At 39.0% G+C, this 19,078-nt stretch overlaps 2 protein-coding genes across 3 annotated transcripts in view; one reads left to right on the forward strand and one right to left on the reverse strand.

The window, feature by feature from the left end:
- LOC309619377 (acidic mammalian chitinase-like) overlaps positions 1-12,096 on the forward strand; it is a gene marked incomplete at its 5' end in the record, with an annotated part of 14,272 nt that extends 2,176 nt beyond the window's left edge. Inside the window, 7 exon segments of the mRNA XM_082374487.1 lie at positions 7,060-7,218; positions 7,836-7,959; positions 8,126-8,237; positions 8,240-8,307; positions 9,034-9,150; positions 10,195-10,333; positions 11,624-12,096. Of these exon segments, the coding sequence (XP_082230613.1) occupies positions 7,060-7,218; positions 7,836-7,959; positions 8,126-8,237; positions 8,240-8,307; positions 9,034-9,150; positions 10,195-10,333; positions 11,624-11,970 (1,066 nt within the window).
- An 81-nt stretch (positions 12,097-12,177) lies between these two features.
- On the reverse strand, positions 12,178-18,666 carry LOC309623529 (ciliary microtubule-associated protein 3-like). Of its 2 annotated transcripts, XM_082380471.1 has the most exons (6): positions 18,581-18,666; positions 18,187-18,329; positions 17,454-17,552; positions 16,556-16,686; positions 15,004-15,121; positions 12,178-13,963 (listed from the first exon to the last, which is right to left on the reverse strand). In XM_082380471.1, exons 1-6 carry the CDS (start codon positions 18,597-18,599, stop codon positions 13,895-13,897), a joined length of 579 nt encoding a protein of 192 aa, XP_082236597.1. In that variant the 5' UTR covers positions 18,600-18,666; the 3' UTR covers positions 12,178-13,894. The 2 variants fall into 2 exon arrangements, with proteins under 2 accessions (XP_082236597.1, XP_082236596.1); XM_082380470.1 differs by having other exon boundaries at positions 12,178-15,121.
- Positions 18,667-19,078: the final 412 nt, after the last annotated feature.

A 19,078-nucleotide genomic window follows, 5' to 3' on the forward strand; every position in this document is an offset into this window, starting at 1 on the left:
CTAGATTCACCACCATGGTCTCCACAGCTGCCAAAAGCAAAATTTTCATCTGTTCTGTCATTGACTTCCTTCGTCAATATATATGCTTCATCAATATATATGCTTTTATATATGCTTCGGGTATACAGCATGATAGTTCAACATCTGTATACATTACAGAGTGATCACAGTCATAAGTCTAGTTATTAGCCATCACCATGCAGTTAATGTCCTTCACCCATTTCACCCACCCCACAACCCTCTTCCCCTCTGGTAACCACCAGTTTGTTCACTGTATCTATGACTTTGTTTTTGTTTTATTTTGTTTGTTTGCTGAGTTTTTTCCTCAGATTCCACCTATGATTAAAATAATATGGTATTTGTCTTTCTCCATCTCACTCATTTCACTTAGCATAATACACTCAAGTTCCATCCATGTGGTTGCAAATGGCAGAATTTCATTCTTTTTTAAGGCTGAGTAGAATTCCATTTATATATATATACACACACATGTATACCATGTTTTGATCACTTAGGTTGCTTACATATCTTGGCTATTGTAAATAATGCTTCAGTGAACATAGGGGAACATATTTTTTTTAATTCGTGTTTTCATTTTCTTTGGATAAATACCCAGAAGTGTAATAGCTGGGTCATATGGTAGTTCTATCCTTAATTTTTTGAGTAATCTCCATACTGTTTTCTACAATGCTTGCACCAATTTATAATCCCACCAACAAAGTATGAGGGTTCTCTTTTCTTCACATCCTGTCCAACATTTGTTATTCCTTGTCTTTTGAATAATAGCAATTTTAACAGTTGTGAGAGGATATTTTATTGTGGTTTTGATTAATGATGTTGAACATCCTTTCATGTGCTTGTGGGACATCTGTATGTCTTCTCTGGAAAAAATATCGATTCAGATCCTCTGCCCATTTTTTAATTGGAGTGTTTGGGGTTTTTTGGTCTTGAATTTTCTGAATTCTTTACATATTTTAGATATTAACCCCTTATCAGATATATGATTTGCAAATATTTTCTCCCATTCAGTAGGTTGAATTTTGTTTTGATGATGGTTTTATTTGTTGTAAAGAAGCTTATTAGTTTAATGTAATTTTGTTTGTATATTTTTGCTTATGTTTCCCTTGCCTTGGAGTCAGATCCCCAAAAATGTCTCTGTGACCAATGTTAATGAGGTTACTACCTAAGTTTTCTTCCAAAAATTTCATGGTTTCAAGTCTCGAATTCACACCTTTAATCCATTTTGAGTTATTTTTTGTGTATGGTGTAAGAGAGTAGTCGAGTTTAATTCTTTTGTGTGTGGCCATCCAAGTTTCCCAACACTATTTATTTTTTTTTTTTTTTTTCCCAACACTATTTATTGAAGAAAATGTCTTTTATCATTATATGTCATTTGCTCCTTTGTTATAGATTAATTGTCTACATGCATGGATTTATTTCTGGGGAATCAATTCTTTTCCATTGATCTATGTGTCTATTTTTGTGGCAGTACCATACTGTTTTGATTACTATAGCTTTGTAGTATAGTTTGAAATCAGGGAGTATGATATGAGAATATAAGGTCTTTTGTGGTCCCATACAAATTTTAGAATATTTGTTCCAATACTGTGAATATGCCATAGGTATTTTGATAGGGATTGCATTGAATCTATGAAGTGCTTTGGTATGGACTTTTCAACAATATTAATTCTTCCAGTCCACAAGAATGGCTTATACTTTCATGTATTTTCATTGTCTTCAATTTGTTTCATCAATGTCTTATAGTTTTTAGAGTACAAGTCTTTCACCTCCTAGGTTAAATTTATTCCTGGGTATTTTATTCTTTGAGATGCAATTGTAAATGGGATTGTTTTCTTAATTTCTCTTTCTTAGTTAGTTTATTATTATTGTATAGAAATGTAACAGATGTCTGTATATTAATTTTGTATTCTGTGATTTTACTGAATTCATTTATTCTTACTTTTTTTTTGGTGGAGTCTTTAGGGATTTCTATATATAGCATCATGTCATCTACAGATAGTGACAGTTTATTTCTTCCTTTTCAATTTGAATGTCTTAATTTATTTTTCTTGCCTAATTGCTGTGGCTAGGATTTCCAAACACTATGTTAAGTAGAAGTGGTGAGAATGGGCATCCTTGTATTGCTTGTGATCTTAGAGGAAAAACTTTTAGCTTTTCACAATTGAATATATTGGAGGTAGATTTATCATATATGGCTTTTTTATGTTGAGATACATTCCCTCTATGCCTCCTTTATTGAAAGATTTTATCATAAATGGATCTTGAATTTTGTCAACTGCTTTTTCTACATCTATTGAGATGATCATATGTTTTTTATCCTTCATTTGTTAATGTGATGTATCACCTTGATTGATCTGTAGGTGCTGAACCATCCTTGCATCCCTGGTATAAATCACACTTGATAGTAGCATCTGATCCTTTTATTGTATTGTTGGATTTGGTTTGTTAATATTTTTATTGAGAACTTTTGCATCTATGTTCATCAAGGGTATTGGCCTATAGTTTTTTTGTGTGTGTGGTCCTTGTCTAGATTTGGTATCAGGGCAATTCTGGCTTCATAAAATGTGTGAAAATTTTCCCTCCTTTTCAATTGAGTTTGAGAAAGATAGGTATTAAATAGCCATGTGGTCCTGACCTTTTGTTTGTTGGAAGATTTTTGATTACTGTTTTAATCTCCTTAGTAATCAGTCTATTCAGATTTTCCATTTCTTCATAATTCAGTCTTGAAAGATTGTATGTTTCTAGAAATCTATCCATTTCTTCTAGGTAACCAATTTATTGGCTTACAATTGTTCTTAGTAGTATCTTATTATCCTTTGTATTTCTGTGGTATCAGTTGTAACTTCTCCTCTTTCATTTCTGATTTTATTTACTTGTTCTCTCCCTCTCTCTCTCTCTCTGTTAGTCTGCCTAATGCCTTATTGATTCTATTTATCTTTTCAAAGAAACAGCTCTTAATTTCATTGATCTTTTTGGTTCTTCTTCTAGTTCCTTTTGGTAAAGTTAGATTGTTTACTTGAGATTTTTCTTTTTTCTTGATGTAGGTCTGTTTTACTATGAAGTTCCCTCTCAGAACCACCGTTGCTGCATCTGATGGATTCTGGCATGTCATATTTCTATTCTCATTTGTCTCTTGGTATTTTTTGATTTCTCCTTTAATTTTCTTGATGGTCCATTGGTTATTCATAGCATTGTTGTTTAATCTCCACATTTTGTTGTTTTTCTCATTTTTTCTCATGACTGATTTCTAGTTTCATATCATTGTGGTTATAGAAGATGCTTTATATAAGTTCAATCTTGAATTTATTGAGACTTGTTTTATGACCTAACACGTGATCTATCATGAAGAACCTTCCATATGAACTTGAAAAAAATGTGTATTTTGCTAGTCTGGATGGAATGTTCTGTATATATCTCTAAAGCTATGTGATCTAATGTGTTAAGTCCACTGTTTTATTCTTGATTTTCTGTCTGGATGATCTGTTATTGATGTAAGAGGGTGATAACTCCCCTACTATTACTATTGCTTTAAATTTCTCTCTTTGAGTATGTTAATAATTGCTTTATATATCTTGGTGCTCCTCTGTTGGGTGCATATACATTTACAAATGTTACAGCTTCTTATTGGATTGACCCCTTTGTCATTATGTAATGCCTTTCTTTGTCTTTATTACAGTGTTTATTTTAAAGTCTATTTTCTCTGGTATGAGTTTAGCTACTCTAAATTTCTTTTTAACTTCCTTTTGCATGAAATATTTTTTTCCATCCCTTCACCTCAGTCTACGTGTGTCTTTATTTTTGAAGTGAGTCTCTTGTAGGCAGCATATAGATGGATTTGTTTCTTTATTCATTCAGCCATTCTATGTCTTATGATTGTGAATTTAGTCCATTTACATTTAAAGTTTTTTTTTCATGTAGTTACCATGAAGTTCATATATAACATTCTATGTGAATATCCCCTTTTAATCTCTCCCACATTTTATACTTTTGCTTACATCTTATTTTATGTAACTCTTAACTGATTATTGTAATTTTAGTTAATTTTATTACATTTGTCTTTTAACCTTCACATTTACTTTATTAGTGATTGATCCACTACTTTTTTAAAAATATATTTACATTTTCAAGTGAGATTTTTGCTTTCATATTTTTAAAAATTATTATTTAGTGCCTTTTTTTCATCTTAAAGAAGTCCCTTAAACATTTCTTATAAGGCCAGTTTAGTGGTGGTGACCTCCTTTAGCTTTTGTTTATCTTGGAAACTCATAATCTCTCCTTCAATTGTGAATGATAACCTTGCTGGGTAGAGAATTCTTTGTTGGAAGTTTTTTCCTTTCAGTACTTTGAATATGTCATGCCACTTCCTACTGGCTTGTAAGGTTTCTGCTGAAAAATCTGCTGATAGCCTTATGGAGTTTCACTTGTATGTAACAAATTGTTTTTCCCTTGCTGCTCTCCTAAAAGCAGCAGATTCTTTTTCCTTAACTTTTGCCATTTTAATTACAATGTGTCTTGGTGCATGTCTCTTTGGGTTCAATTTATTCGAAACTCTCCAAGCTTCCTGGACCTGGATGTCTGTTTCCTTCCCCAGATTAGGAATTCTTCAGCTACTATTTCTTCAAATAAGTTTTTCTGTCCCTTTCTCTTTCTCTTCTACTTCTGGGACCCCTATAATGTGAATGTTATGCTACTTGTTGTTGTACCAAAGGTCCCTTAAAGTATCTTCACTTTTTAAAATTTTTTGTTCAATTTGCTGCTCTGTCTGGATGAGTTCCATTGCTTTGCCTTTTAGCTCACTGATTTGTTTGACTACTATTGTAATCTGTTGTTGAACACATCTAGTGTATTTTTCTGTTCAGTTATAACTTCTGTTTACTTTTTAAAAATATTTTTCTATCTCTTTGTTGATGCTGTCATTGTGTTCTTCCCTTCTACTCCTGAGTTCAGGGAGCATCTTTATGACCATTATGTTGAACTCTTTATCAGGTAGGTTGGTTATCACCATTTCATTTCATTTTTTTTTCTGAGATTTTTGTCTTGTTCTTTTGATTGGAACATATTCTTCTGTCTACTCATTTTGCCTAATTCTCTGTGTTTGTTTTGATGTATTAGGTAAATCAGCTACCACTCCCAGTCTTGAAAGACTGGCTTTATATAGGAGATGTCCTGTGGGGTTCAGAAGAACTATCCTAATTGGCCACCAGAGCAATGTGCACAAGCCATGTCCCCTATGTGGGCTGCATATGTTTTCCTGTTGTTGTGGGGTCACAGATACTATGACAGCACACTAGTATGCGGGATTGGCCCTGCAAATTGCCTATGGGGTCTCACCATAGTGGCTGCTGGATGCTGGTGGTCAGCGGTAGCCCCTGGAATGCCTGTGGGGCCAAGTCATGGTGGCTGCCAGTTACTAGTGGGTTGGCTGGTCCCAGAATGGCTGTGAGACTCATCCATGGTGGCTGCTGGGTACCTGTGGGCAGAGCTGGCCATATAATGGCTTCAAAGACTATTTTCAGGGCTGTCATATGCTGGGGGATAGGGCTGGCCCTCGGAACTGCAGTGGGGCTGTGCCCACCAGTGCCCAGCAGGGTTATTTCCTGGCTGGCTGTGAGGCACTGCCAAAACACAGAGGTAGGCAGGGCTCTTAGCAGTGTGCACCCACAGATTAGATGGAGATTTCCAATATGGTGCCACCAGTGCCAGTATTAGTAAGGTAGCCTGAGATGGCAAAAATAGCTCCCACTAGGGTCTCAGTCCCCAGGGATCATCCCAGCTGGTCCTTACTCTATAGCAGATGCTTCAGGATTAGAAAGTGTGTCCCTTTCATCTATGGTCCATGCACTTTTCAATCTGGTGATTTTGTGCAGGTTTTTGTGTCAAGAGAGACTGTGTGTGGGCCCTTTAAAAATGAGTTTTCCTTTCCCTGTAGTTCTATGGTTTTCCTGGGAGTATTTCACATTGGTTTTTAAACTCATTGGTTTGGGGAGGGCAGGGTTTGTATCTCCTGAGAAGGATCTAAGGCTTAGTTTGCCTGATGTGGAACTCGAAACTTTTATTCCTCAGGGAAAATAACTGTACTTTAAAAAAAAATTTATTTGAGTATAGTTGATTTACAATGTTGTGTTAGTTTCAGGTAACTGTACCTTTGTTATACTTCGTGATTGTGGATCACTGTGGCTGGAGTGTGGTTTTTCCTTGATGTGACTGTATCTCTGTTTCTTCTACCCATCTCAATGCTGTCCTTTTACCCTTTGTTGTGGAGACTCTATTCATCCAGTTTTCAGGCCCTTTCTGGAGGGAATTTTTCCATATGTAGTAGTAGATTTGTTGTATCCATGGGAGGAGTCAGTTCAGAGTCCTTCTACACTTCCATCTTGAATCCTCTCTTCCAAGAAATTCTTGAATCAAGAAGAAGGAACCTTTCATTATGTCATTCATTCAGTAAGTATTGAGTGCATTCTATGATCCAGACACTGCTTCACACTGGATACAGAGCAGTGAGTAAGATAAATGTGATACTTGCTCTTGTGGGGATTACAGCATAGTGGAGGATACAGAGCAAAACAAACAAATAAATGAATAAGTAATTGTCAATCATGATAAGATCAATGATAGCAGCAAATAAGATGGTCAGGGGAGTCTACTCAAAGAAGCGACATTTGAGCAACAACATGAAGATATAAAAGCAACCAGGAATACAAAGGATAGGAAGAATTTTCTAAGGAAGCGATAAAAGCATTTGCAAAGACTAGAGGCAGGAAAGAACAAATGCTGAGGATAGAGCTTCAAAAGGGAGAACGAAGTCACAGCAAGGAAGAGAGTTTCTAGATCCTCTGCCAGGAGTTCCTGGTCTCTTTCTCTAGAATTGTCATTAAATGAGACTTAGATTCAAGGACTCTTACTGTTTTTATCTTTGTTCCAAGTTATACCTTACCAGAATCTATCCCTATATTTCTAGGGCTATTTCCAGAAATGGGGAATTGCTATGAGCTGGAAACCATCTCAAGAAGTACTCACCATAGGAAATAGATAATGAAGACAGCCACTAAAATTCACCCTCTCTTCTCTCCAGGAAATGCTACAGGCTTTTGAAGAAGAGGCTAAAGAAAGAGGAAAACCCAGACTGCTGATCACAGCAGCTGTGTCTGCAGGCAAAGGGACCATTGATGCGGGATATGAAATTGCAGAGATTGGAAAGTGAGTGTGAGGAGTCTCTCAGGTTCTCCAAATCCCAGAGCAGAGATACATAAACGTTTTGGTAGAAAGCATTCCAAGTAGTTGTGTAAACATAATGTTGAGAAAGTTGGTACCATCAATTGCCAACAATGTTTGAAGTGGTTCTGGGATAAGGTGGTGACCCCTTTAAATTGTCACTGTAGTAGGCTTTGGGGGAAAGAGGAACAAGATTCAAGACCTTGGAAAATCTTTATATGTAACAGCTAACCTCATTAACAGTTTCTTTTGAAAAAGGCTATAAAATTTTTTAAAAAGCTATTATTGACAAAACAATAGGAGAGCTATTCACCTGCAACTCCCATGGCCCTAGAGACATGTGTTTCTGAGACACATGCTCTAACTACCATGTTTTCTTACCTTCTGCTCTGGATTTGCCCTGTTTATTTCAAGAAACTAAAGGAGACTTTCTATCTAGCCCTATGGAAGTCACAGAAGATAACACCCAGGAAGCCACATTAGTGGGCCCATATGGATATCTACTTGACATCATGAGTTTCCACAGCTACCATTTCTTGCTCTTAAATTGTCCATAAGAAAATGCTCCCAGGATCTTGATGGCTCAAAATCTCTTGCTCCAGGCTTCTTGATTTCATCAGTGTGATGACCTATGACTTCCATCATGGCTGGGACACGAGTACAAGACACAACAGCCCCCTGCGTGTAGGATCCAAGGATCAAGGCGACATATGTTCTTTCAACTGTGTAAAAAAGAAAAGACCCAAATCATATGCAGACGGAAGACAGGTAAGGGATTGGGAACCTTGGTTGTTGGAAAACAGGGTTTCTCTTTGGGGGACAATTAGCTAGACTTTGTTAATCATATGGAGAAAACACTGGTAAGGACTAATGTCTGTGTTACCTTCTGCAGGAATATGCCATGAAGCCCTGGAGAGACAATGGGGTCCCTTCAGAGAAGCTCATCATGGGGTTCCTCACCTATGGGAGGACTTTCTGGCTCAGCACTTCTGATACCTCAGTCTGTGCCCAGTCTCTGGAGCAGGGTCATCTGGTCCTTACACAGGTGAGGCTGGATTCTGGACTTACTATGAGGTAACTAACACAGCTAATTCAGGCTAAAATGCCCTGGGGAAAATTCTTCCACTCTCCAAGTCATTTTGTTACTCCTCTGCTCTTGAGATCCTATATCCCAGCTTTCACAGATCTAACAGCTCTGAGCATAGCAGCCTGTGGAAAGGCAGGTTGATGACTGTGGAATACTTTTCACTTAAAAAAACCAAGCTGAATTTCCTTTTTGGGTTTTGAAGTGTATGGGACCATATTTTCTACAGTCCAAAGCTATACTGAATTCTGTTACATCCATGTAAATAGATGGAGAAGGATTTCAGTAGTTTAGCCTAGTGATGGCATATAATTGGATCTTCTTTCCAACCTGAATTGATTGCATGTACTCAAATCTTGTGTTAAAAATTCAGACTGATAGGTGAATAGTTAGCAGTGTTTGCCAAAGACTCGAGTGTTTGTGGAAGAATGACCTCAGCACATTTGGTCATGCTTACGATTTCTCAACTAACCTGTGGTTATAGAATTAGAATTTCACTTCTTTGTACCTAGTTTCATATAAATTTGTGTCTTCAGTTTATGAAACAAAATCACTTTCTAGAGAAATATGTGAAATTAAAGTAGATATTTCACAATGCCCCCTTTTCCATCTGTCTCCCATTTCTTACTATTTTTCTCCCATTTAAGTCCTTTCTCCTCCAATACATGACATAATCTGTGACATACTCAATGTTTCCTTCTTCACTCCCCCCATAGATCTGCACATTCCTAAGTGAAGTCACAAATGCCTGGATAGAAGACCAAAAAGTTCCATATGCTTATAAAAACCCTGAGTGGGTTGGCTATGACAATATTAAGAGCTATGGATATAAGGTATGAACAGTGTAAAAAATTACAATTCTAGCTTCAAATCCTAAGTGGTTTCAAAGTTTTAAATATCTACAAAGTGGAGTAGACCAACCTCATTATGACTTACCTTTCCACCAAGACAGAGAAAACAATATGATTAAATATAGATTTAATGATACAGTGTACAATATATAGGGGAATACACTGACATATAGTATAATATTCTAATATGTTTAAAATTTATTGCCCAATTTTTGTCCAATATGAATCTATACTAATTCATGTGAAATGGTTATAAGCTAGATCTAAGACCAACATTTTCATGGACAATAATGAAAATAATCCTTTACATTTTTACCTAAATGCCTTGCAACCATTATCTTACTTGATTCTACACAATCCAGTGAAGTAAGAAATAGCATCTCCATTTTACAGATGTGTAAGCTGAGGTTCATAGATTCTGTGACTAATCCAAGGTTACATAGTTGGAGAATGCAAAGGCAGTAATTGAACATGTTATCTGGCTCAGAATCTAGGCTCTTTCCATCGCACTGCTCTGTCAGTTCATCTTTACAGAATCCTGGTCAGGAGAAAAGTGGTCAACATGGAGGAGAAAGGGGCTGTATGGTGCAGTGGTTAACAGTCTAGACTTTGGTGTCAGATATACCTGGTTCTCAAGTCCTGATCTAGGATTGGGTGAGTTCCCAGAAATCTGTGAAAGAGTAATAATAATAGGATCTACCCAGTAGTTCCTGTGAAGATTAAGCAAGTAATGAATGTTAAAATGTAGCTTAGCTTGGACTACTAGTATTAAATAAATATTAGCTTTGTTTATATTAATACCCAAGAGTTTATTAACTGGAGCAAGAAAACAAAAATAGAACTGAGTTAGACAATCATACCTTGAATTCACAAAGCACATATCCTTTCATAAAAAAAAAAAAAAATTCATAGGGTTTCAACCCACTTGCAATTTTCTCCCTTATATCCCCTTGTCACCCTGTACTCCATTCTTTGTTGTGTAGATGCCATTTGATTCTGGCTACCAAGTGCTCTTTGTGTCTGCAGGTTGACTTTCTCAAGGAGAACAGTTTTGGTGGGGCCATGATTTGGGCCATTGATCTGGATGACTTCTTAGGCTCCTTCTGCAATAAGGGCAAATATTCACTCACAATCAAGCTGAAGTCACTCCTGGGCTTGTCCTCAGGTGCATCACTACTAAGTTCACCACATTGTTCTAAAGATGATGTAGGTCAAGCTGCAAGAATGGCAACTGCAGAGGGACAAGAGTGCATGGAGGCAGCCACAGAGCATCATGTGAAAAAGGGACAGATTTACAGGAAGAGGCTTTTTAGAAATACTTTTTTCAACCAAGAGGCCAGTCTAAGTTCAGTAGCTATGTGGGCAAAGATTTGAATACACCTTATACCCTAGAGGTGGGCCTTTCTTAGGAAAATTTTGTCTGGGAGGAAGAATCTGATATCTTGAAAGTGAGTCTGATGCATGTGCTGACATTTTCTCTAAACTAGACAGCTTCCCTGTCAGTGCAGTGCACCATATCATAACTTAGACATAAGCAGGCCAGTTAGCTACTTCCCACCTGCTTTAGTTACAGATTTTGTCTTTGGGTGCTAGTGGGGAGGGTCGGAGGTAGGTCTTGAAGAAGAGCAGGCACAAAGGCTCACATTGCTGATTGGTCCATGACTCAGCAGTGTGAGGAGAGAAACCCCAGCTCTTCACATGGCTTTGCATGTTCCTTGGTTAAGCATCCCTGGGGTAAGGCTAAAGATGGAGGTAGAGAAGTAGAAGATATGAGGGTTCCGTATGTCTCTACTCTCAGGAAATTGACAGAATAATTGATTTTTTAAATTGTAAAACCTGTTAAGAGATGATTATAAAAAGATGGGCTCAAATTATAGAGTGAGGGAGTAAGAGGTAGCAAATTCTAGTGGTGGAGAGGGTTCTAGTAATAGAGTAAAATGAAATATAAAATGTCTGAATTGCCAGAGGGAGAAAAAGGGGAGAAAAAGCAATGTTGAAAGGAAACAAGCAAAAATAAAGCATAAGAAACAAAACATAACAAGATGATAAAATCTAAGTATAATACTTGCGGCTAACAAGATGACAAAATGCAGATGTATTACTTATGACAGAAATATGGATAAGCCTCCTCTACGAAAACACAAGTATTAATTAGTCCCCCACATAAAATCCTTGGTCAGTCACGGTAGGGTTGGGTTCACATCTCCCTCAGTGGAAACGTAGCATAAGCCCAGGCCTGACAGCCTGCTAGAACTCCAATGGCCCTTGTTCTCCCTTCCTGCTTGCTTTGGACATCTGTCCCCTTGTAACATTCTTCCCAACCATAACTTGGAACTCTCACAGGGCTCAAGTTCTTGGAGAACAAAACTGATATAAGAGGAGGTCTATAGTTTTTGCTTCTACATTCAAAAACAGCTTATGATGATGTTCTGAAATGGTCTTTTTGTTCTTTTAGAATGCACTCCACCAGCCACCAAGACCTGGTACAATCCACCAGTGACAACCGGAAATGAAGTTTCCTGTGCCAATATCGGTGGAGACAACCCACCAGTGACACCCAGAAGTGAAGGTTTCTGTGCCAATATCGGTGGAGACAGCAGCAGTGGTGGAGAAGGTGGTGGTGATGGGGGCAGTGGAGGAGATGAAGGTTTCTGTACTGGTAAAGCAGATGGCATTTTTAGCAATCCTAAAGACACCACCAAGTTCCACCAGTGTGTTGGAGGCAAGACCTTCCACTCCCAGTGTGCTCAGGGTCTGGTGTTCCGCCAGAACCGCAAGTGTTGTAATTGGCCTTCAATTTAAAATGTTGGAAAAATTCTACTTTGTCACAAATGCTCTTGTGCTGCATGTCAAACTTAATCTTCCAATACTCCATGTAGTCTACATATTATATCAATCTATCTGTCAATTTGGAAGCCCTACGTTACTAAAGCAGCATTATAATTAGGTTTTACTCCATTAAGATCTAAAAAAAACTGTAAACCCCTTGAACAAAACCAATATGTAAAATAAATGACACTGTATACTTTATTTTTTTGTATTCATTTGTATTCTTTCTTAAGTACTTGTATATACAATTAAGCATTTCAAGGGACCCTGGAGGTTAACTGAAGCTATAGTAAAATTTTTACTTTTTGTCAAATCAGATTACTATTTTAGAAAGAGGAGTTGCCTTCCCTGGCAAAAGCCTTGAGAGTATGAACCAAAAAACAGTGTGAAAGATGTTCTCTCATCCCTGTCAATATCCTCCAAAGAAGGGGCCCAAGACCCTAAGTCAGAAAAAATAATGAATGCTAAATTACCACCTCTGAAAGCAGCATGTGTGTGGATCCAAAGGAGAAAAGGGAGGGAGGTGTGCTAAAGCGGTGAGAAATGTTAATCTTGATTTATCTCAAGTCACAAAAATACTTCTTGACAAGATAATAGAAATCTTTAAATGATCAGATTAAATGAAGTAAAAGTTTTTAGACTGAGGTATATTTAGCATTATCTCAATATTCTAATTTGATTTCCAGTGGACTTGTCTTTCACCATTTTTCTTCAGAAGATCTTGGCCCCTAAGGAATTAGGCCTCTCAGCATCATACTCCCAGTAGGTTTCAACTCCTAGTGCTTCTTTCATCAGCTAACACTTATCATATGCTGACCCTGAAGAGTACAGCAGGCTACAGCTTTTTGAGGCACTAACAGCATCTCACTCTTTGGTATCCAGACACATGAAGACTTGCCATCGGTCTGATAATTACTAAGAAGGCTAAGTAGGCACAAAAGGACCTTCCCATTAAAAGATAAGGTAGACTATACTTAATGCCCTTTCTGAAGGAACCATACTTGAGTTATTTCAGTTTGTGCTGGAAGGAAAAGGCCTGTCTCCCAGGCCAGTGTCTAGATAAGTACATTGAATGTGGCTGCTATGAGTTCTGACCTTAACACACCTAGAGTAACTTGTAAGGCTTCAGGGCATCATTCAAACTGGGAGTGGGGAACAGATCCAATTCACTAGCCTCCCTGGGGAGTCCTTCTCATTCTTAAGTCCAGGCTCAAGAAGCCAATAGTGAGTTTATTTTGATTCTTGCTGTATCCCCAGTGTTTGCCACTCTGCCTGATGCATGGTAGGAGCTCAATATGATGATGACTGACAGACTAAATAGATGATGTAATGGGAAAGGGGGGATATTTTGATTCTGTGAGTTTTACACAAATCTGGGAAAGGCAATCAAATCAGGACCTCCCCAATCCACGCTGGGGAACTCAGACACTTGGAAGAGCTCCTAAAACCTAAATATTAACTCTGCCTTTAAGTATCCTCTGCATCTAGCAAGCCCAAATACAAGGCCAAACAAGCCATCCAAATCTTTGATATGTATAGACTAACAGTCACCTATCACGAGGGCTAGTGGTAGAAAACATAAAACTCATGCCTGGGAATTAGAGCTAGAGGGCAGGGACCCACAAGTATTTCAGTAAAGTGAAGCCACCCCACTGAACACTCAGTAGGAACCCCCTTGACCCATCTACATGTATACACAACAAACCAGCACATGGAGAGAGAGCCCTCTAAACTAGTCTTTATGTTGTCATAGAGTAGTTATGAGCCCCTTGCCCCTCCCTGTGTCCCATGCTGGCAGACAGGAGGGCCAGAGCAATGCAGAAGGACAAGAGCAGCTGTGTCCTCAATCCTGGAGAGTCTGTGGTCAGGAGGAGCACGTGAAGGTAGTCACAGCTTTTCAGTTGTAATACAGGCTTAGGTAGGCCACACGGTTCTGATGCTTTCTAAAGTCTTTGTCTGTGGGCAACTGCAATGGAAGAATGTTGTCTAGGTTAATATTAGAATGAGAACCCTCTGCCTCTGGTCTTCTTGGCTGTGCAAAATAGAACTGTATGTTATAGCTGTTGTGGCCTAGCTGAACCCCAACTGCATAGTAACCTAGCCTTAGTGAATCTCTCAACATTACTATGTACATGTACTATTTGTCATCTTACTCTGGTATATATCATTCTAGGGATTATTTTCTACTTGGTAAATTGTCAAGTATGGCTGGTAAACTTCTTGAAAATGAAGATTATGTGTTTAATACTTGAATGTTACCCATAGGCACAATGATGTTAATACGTTTGATGTTTAATAAATATTTGTAGAATTAATCCAAAGTTCCACTAGGGGAAAAAAGGCACCTCTGGAATTATGACAGCTGACATGGATTGAGAGCATTTATTATGTTACAGGTACTGTGCTAAATGCTTCTCTACAATATCTCAATCTTTACAACTTTATCAGATTGAGTCTATTATTATATCTATTTTAAAGATAAGCAAACTGAGGCTTGGAAAAGTTAGAGGACTTGCACAGGATCACAAAGCAAGCAAATATGGAACTAGTATTTGAACCCAGGCAGTCTGTTCCTGAAATCCATGATCTTGACAGAACGATCCATAGCCCCTTGATGATCTAATATGCAAGTGGTGTGATGGAAAGAACACTGGCTTAGGACTCACAAGATCTAGATTCTAGTTGAGCAACTTCTACGAGCCACTTAGTTCATCTGAGCCTCAGTTTCCTCCTCAGTCATAGAGGGATAAGTATCTCGGACTACTATACATTATTTGAGAACTAAATAAGAAAATGTGACTTGTTTGCTCACACGCACATTTAAAAATCAAGTGAAATTGTGTAACTCTCCAAAAAGATCCCCATATGCATATACACACAAAACTGTGCAAGTAATTTCAGGGGAACAAGGATTTCTTGAAGCTTATTCACAGACTCCTGGTTAAGAATCACTGATATACATGGACGTATTAGGTAAAGGGCTCCATAGAAGTCCAATCCTATTACCTCTGTTCTCAGTGTTCTTTTCTGTAAACATGGAACCTGAGCCCAGTCTGGAGATCCAAATTTCATTGGCCAGGTGACTTTTTTTGGTGGCTTTATCTCTGGGTTGTATGTGGTGGGGCTAGAAACAAAAATACAAAACATCATATGTAATGAGTTAGTGGCCATATATGAATTTCTACCTCTGATCTAGAGTCCTAACTCTTTGGGGAATGGTAGCCAACTGATTAACATAGGATTCCTTTACCTTTTAATGTATTTCTAACTAAGTTTTAGCGTTCAAGATATCTAGTCTTGACAAAGTAAAAATCAACTCTATTTTAAAATATTTCCAGAACTTCAGTATCCTTAGCTGAGAGACCAAAAGTTCCCAGAAATGGTGGGTGATAAAAGACAACTAACACAGTGATACATAAGTACTGCTCATGATATAAAATTGAGGATAAAAGTGCAGTGGTAATTAGAGTTATCAGTAATCTAGGGACAGCAAAGCAGAACCAGGTGAAATTTCTTGATAATGAGATTATTTAATAATTGCCTTTGTTCATAACACTTTGCCTTTTGGTGTAGACTCTTTGCTGTGGAAATAACACATAGAATGGACAAGGGAATCAATATTCAGCATCTCCACTTCCTTACTACAACCTTGAGAAAGTTACACTCACTCTCTGACCCTTGGATTTCTCATCAGTAAAAGAAAGACCTTGACACTGTGCCCTACAATTCCACACATTCTGAAAGGCTTCCTAAAGCACTTATAATGCCTCCCTTGGTCTATTAGGCCTACGTATTCTAGCCCCACCCCTCCTCCTATGCTCTCATTTCCTCCTTGCTCACTGCACTCTCGCCAAACTAATCTTCTTTCTTTTTTCCTCACACCAAATTCCTTCCCAGCTTATAGCGTTTGCACTTGCTATTCCTCCTCTCGGAGAAACTCTGGGCCCAGATCTTCACAGGGCCAGCTCAGTCTTGTCATTGTGATTTCAGATAGTGTCATTTCCCCAAAAAGACCTATCTTGACAATCCTTGCCAAAGTAGATTCCAGTCCACCACTCTGTATGATATCATCATCCTGTTTGATTTTATTCAGCACATCACCAGGTCACCAGACTTCCTGATGCACCCATGACAGCCCTAGTTTATGGCTACCATCTTGGTATAATGGTTAATAAGACACCCTTTCATTCTCAGAAGTGTCACTGTCTGACTAACAAATAATATGGCCACTCTCCTTATTACCATTGATATTTTCTTGTTTATTTGCTTCTCATTGTTTGGACTCTAGAATATAAACTCGAAGAAATCAGGAATCTTGTGTGATGGGTTTAATGCAAAATCTCTGAACCCTACAAATCTGACTGGCCATTTATAAATATTTATTGAATGAATCACTATACTCTACAATTTTATAATTCTAGAGACCTGGAAGGCAAGAGGTTGAATCTTTAAAGACAGATGATTTCTTATTTAGAGGGCATGGTTGGGATGAAACCCCTTTTTGTACTTCCTTTCCTATTGCTATTTGTTGAAGTGCACCAGAAAAAGGGACACATACCCAGGATAACAAGAGTCCTTTGAGTATGTCCTAAATCGAGGCAGCAAAGAATTAAATGGAGCAAAATTGTGTTTGTGTTTTTGCTCTTGAGGATTGACTGTCTGGTACATGCCTGGGTAAGGTGTCATATCCTGTTTCCAAGAAAAAGACCAATATGTTAGAGGGTGATACATACACACACACACACACACACACACACACACACACACACACACACACGAAAAGTCTTCTAAGTAGAGAAAACAAAATCATCCTTTTCCTGTTCATATATCAGGTATGGTTTAGAAACAAGCCTATAGTAGGTAGAAAACTAAGATAAGGGTATGGTTCAGCTACCTAAATGTACCTAAAGCTTAGGATGTAGAAATAAACCTATGGTGGGTAGAGAGCCAAGGTAACTTATTGCAGCTACTATCCCCACCATCCCACCATCCCACCATCCTACTCAGAGATTCTTCTGGAGCCAGTATCCCTCTCCTTGAGCTTAAGTGTCAAGAAAACGTCCAACAAGAGATTAGGAACCTATACTGAAGACTTGAAGGCCAATCACGCAAAAGGGTGAAGAAGTTGGATTTTTTTTTTTAACTGAAAAGATAATATGATGCATATAAACAAAGCTTCCAGTATTTTAACATCAGGTGTCTCAAGACTGAAGCCCTGCCTTGGTACCATTCATTCTGAGAATTGTTTTCCACTCTCCCAGTATACTCACACACACATTTGCAATGCTAACATCCAAGCTTTTCTGATAGGCTTCTTAGTAGCTTTTGCCCAAATGACTTTTTTCCTTGAATTTCAGGGCATATTCTTTACATAACCTCCAGCTTTGCTCCCCAGTGCAAATACACACAGCAACATGGATCACACTAAAATCTAAGCACATTCAGCCATTTCTCACCTTGCTAATTGGCTTAAACCTCATGGCTGTTCTGGCTCCAAAAGCATATCCTTTTATACTGGTTGGGACCTTAGAGAGGTTGTATGCCAAGCCATACCTCTTCCGGTAGTATATAGAAAACAAACAAAGAAAGAAAAAACATACATAGAGAATATTATAGTTATTAAAACAGAATGAACTTAGAGTATTCCTGAATCTTCTCTGCCAAAGTTGCTCTTTCTTTCTTGATTCCTCTGCATCAAGACCATACAAGCAATTACATAAGTAACCCAGGCAACTCTACAAAGGAATGTGGCTGGATAGGTAGAGTGATTGACATTTCTCTACTTCCAGTGAATCCACTCCTCTGAGCCCCACAGAGATGAATCTGCTGTAATGCAACTGTCAGTCTGATTATATGATTTCATAAACTGACCTACCAGCACAGCCACAGTCCAGATTTGGACTAAGGGGAGCTATTGAGTCACTTGACTTTGGAGGTAGGAATGGAGTCTCTTTTGGTGAGGACTATACTGGGGATTGCATGAGGCCAAGGCTTGCGTTTGGTGGGAGGCAAAAAGGGAGCAACTGTCCTTTGATTTCTGATATTGGCCCTGACAGCTAGTTGTAGAGGACCAGGGCAATTTCTCATGTTGGGACCCTGAAGGTCACAAATCCCATACAGTTTTTCTTCCAGGAAACTTGGGTATCCTTAGATACCCTGAGACCCACCTAAGGGAAGGTGAATACTCACATCTTCTGCTATGTAACATCCAGGCCCTCTGTTGGGCACTCCCCTAAAAGGGAGCAACTTGTTCCCCAACAAGCTTGGGGGACAGGAGTGAGGAAAGACCTTCCTCTGTTGACATGTTCCAAAGGAGTAGTTAACCAGCGGCTCTGAAGATCAAGAAACAGGAGAAACTCCACATGAGGGAAGACCCCTGGTCTAAGTGAGAGCTCGGGGGCAGGTGGGGTGTAAGGAGGAGGGGCAGAGCTCTTAAGAGCAGGCCCAGCTCTTAACAAAAACCAGATCAACTCCATGTAAGGGGGTGAAGCTCATTTTCCCTCCCTTCACCCTTCTTCTTTCCCAGCCTCCCTACTCTTCCTCTTGCCTCTACTCTTGACTCCTCCATTACAGCCCTCCTTACCTGCTTTATTGAAGCACATCTCAGCAGTGCCACCAGGGCCAGAGTTTGTGTACTACATTGCCTAAGAAACAGAGGCGGGGCTGGGCAGCCCCAGCTGCCAAGCTCCCAGAGAGGAGTGGCTCTGAGCTAGCCTACTCAGCAAGTGGGGAATCCTGCAGAGCCATCCTTGGGGCAGGAACTGCACCTCCAAGGCCAGGAGCCCAGGGGAGTGAGAATTCTGCAGCTGGGCAGGAGGAAGGGGGTTTGCTGCATCTGAAGTTGTAGGCTGAAGAGCTTTGGAAGCTGGGCCACCAGAAATGCACTGTTGAGGAAGCAGGGACCCCGATGTTCAGGATGCCCTGAAATCCAAGCTACTAGGTTCAAGGATGTGGGAAAACACAGCCTCTGCAGTGGTGGCCTATGGGGGTGGGATTCCTGGGAAATGCCCAGAAGAGGGGAGTTGGGGACCTAATGGAGCCCAGATAGATCTGTATTAGGCCTCTCTTAGACACATTTTTC

This window comes from Balaenoptera borealis (assembly GCF_965194805.1).
Source record: "Balaenoptera borealis genome assembly, chromosome: 1".
NCBI lineage: Eukaryota > Metazoa > Chordata > Mammalia > Artiodactyla > Balaenopteridae > Balaenoptera > Balaenoptera borealis.

Coding starts and splice junctions, on each gene's coding strand:
- LOC309623529 (XM_082380470.1), bottom strand. Junction 17,553..18,186: donor GATGTTACATAGCAGAAGAT/GTGAGTATTCAC, acceptor TACTACCGGAAG/AGGTATGGCTTGGCATACAA. Junction 16,687..17,453: donor GGTTTAAGCCAATTAGCAAG/GTGAGAAATGGC, acceptor TCTTGGAAACAG/GATATGACACCTTACCCAGG.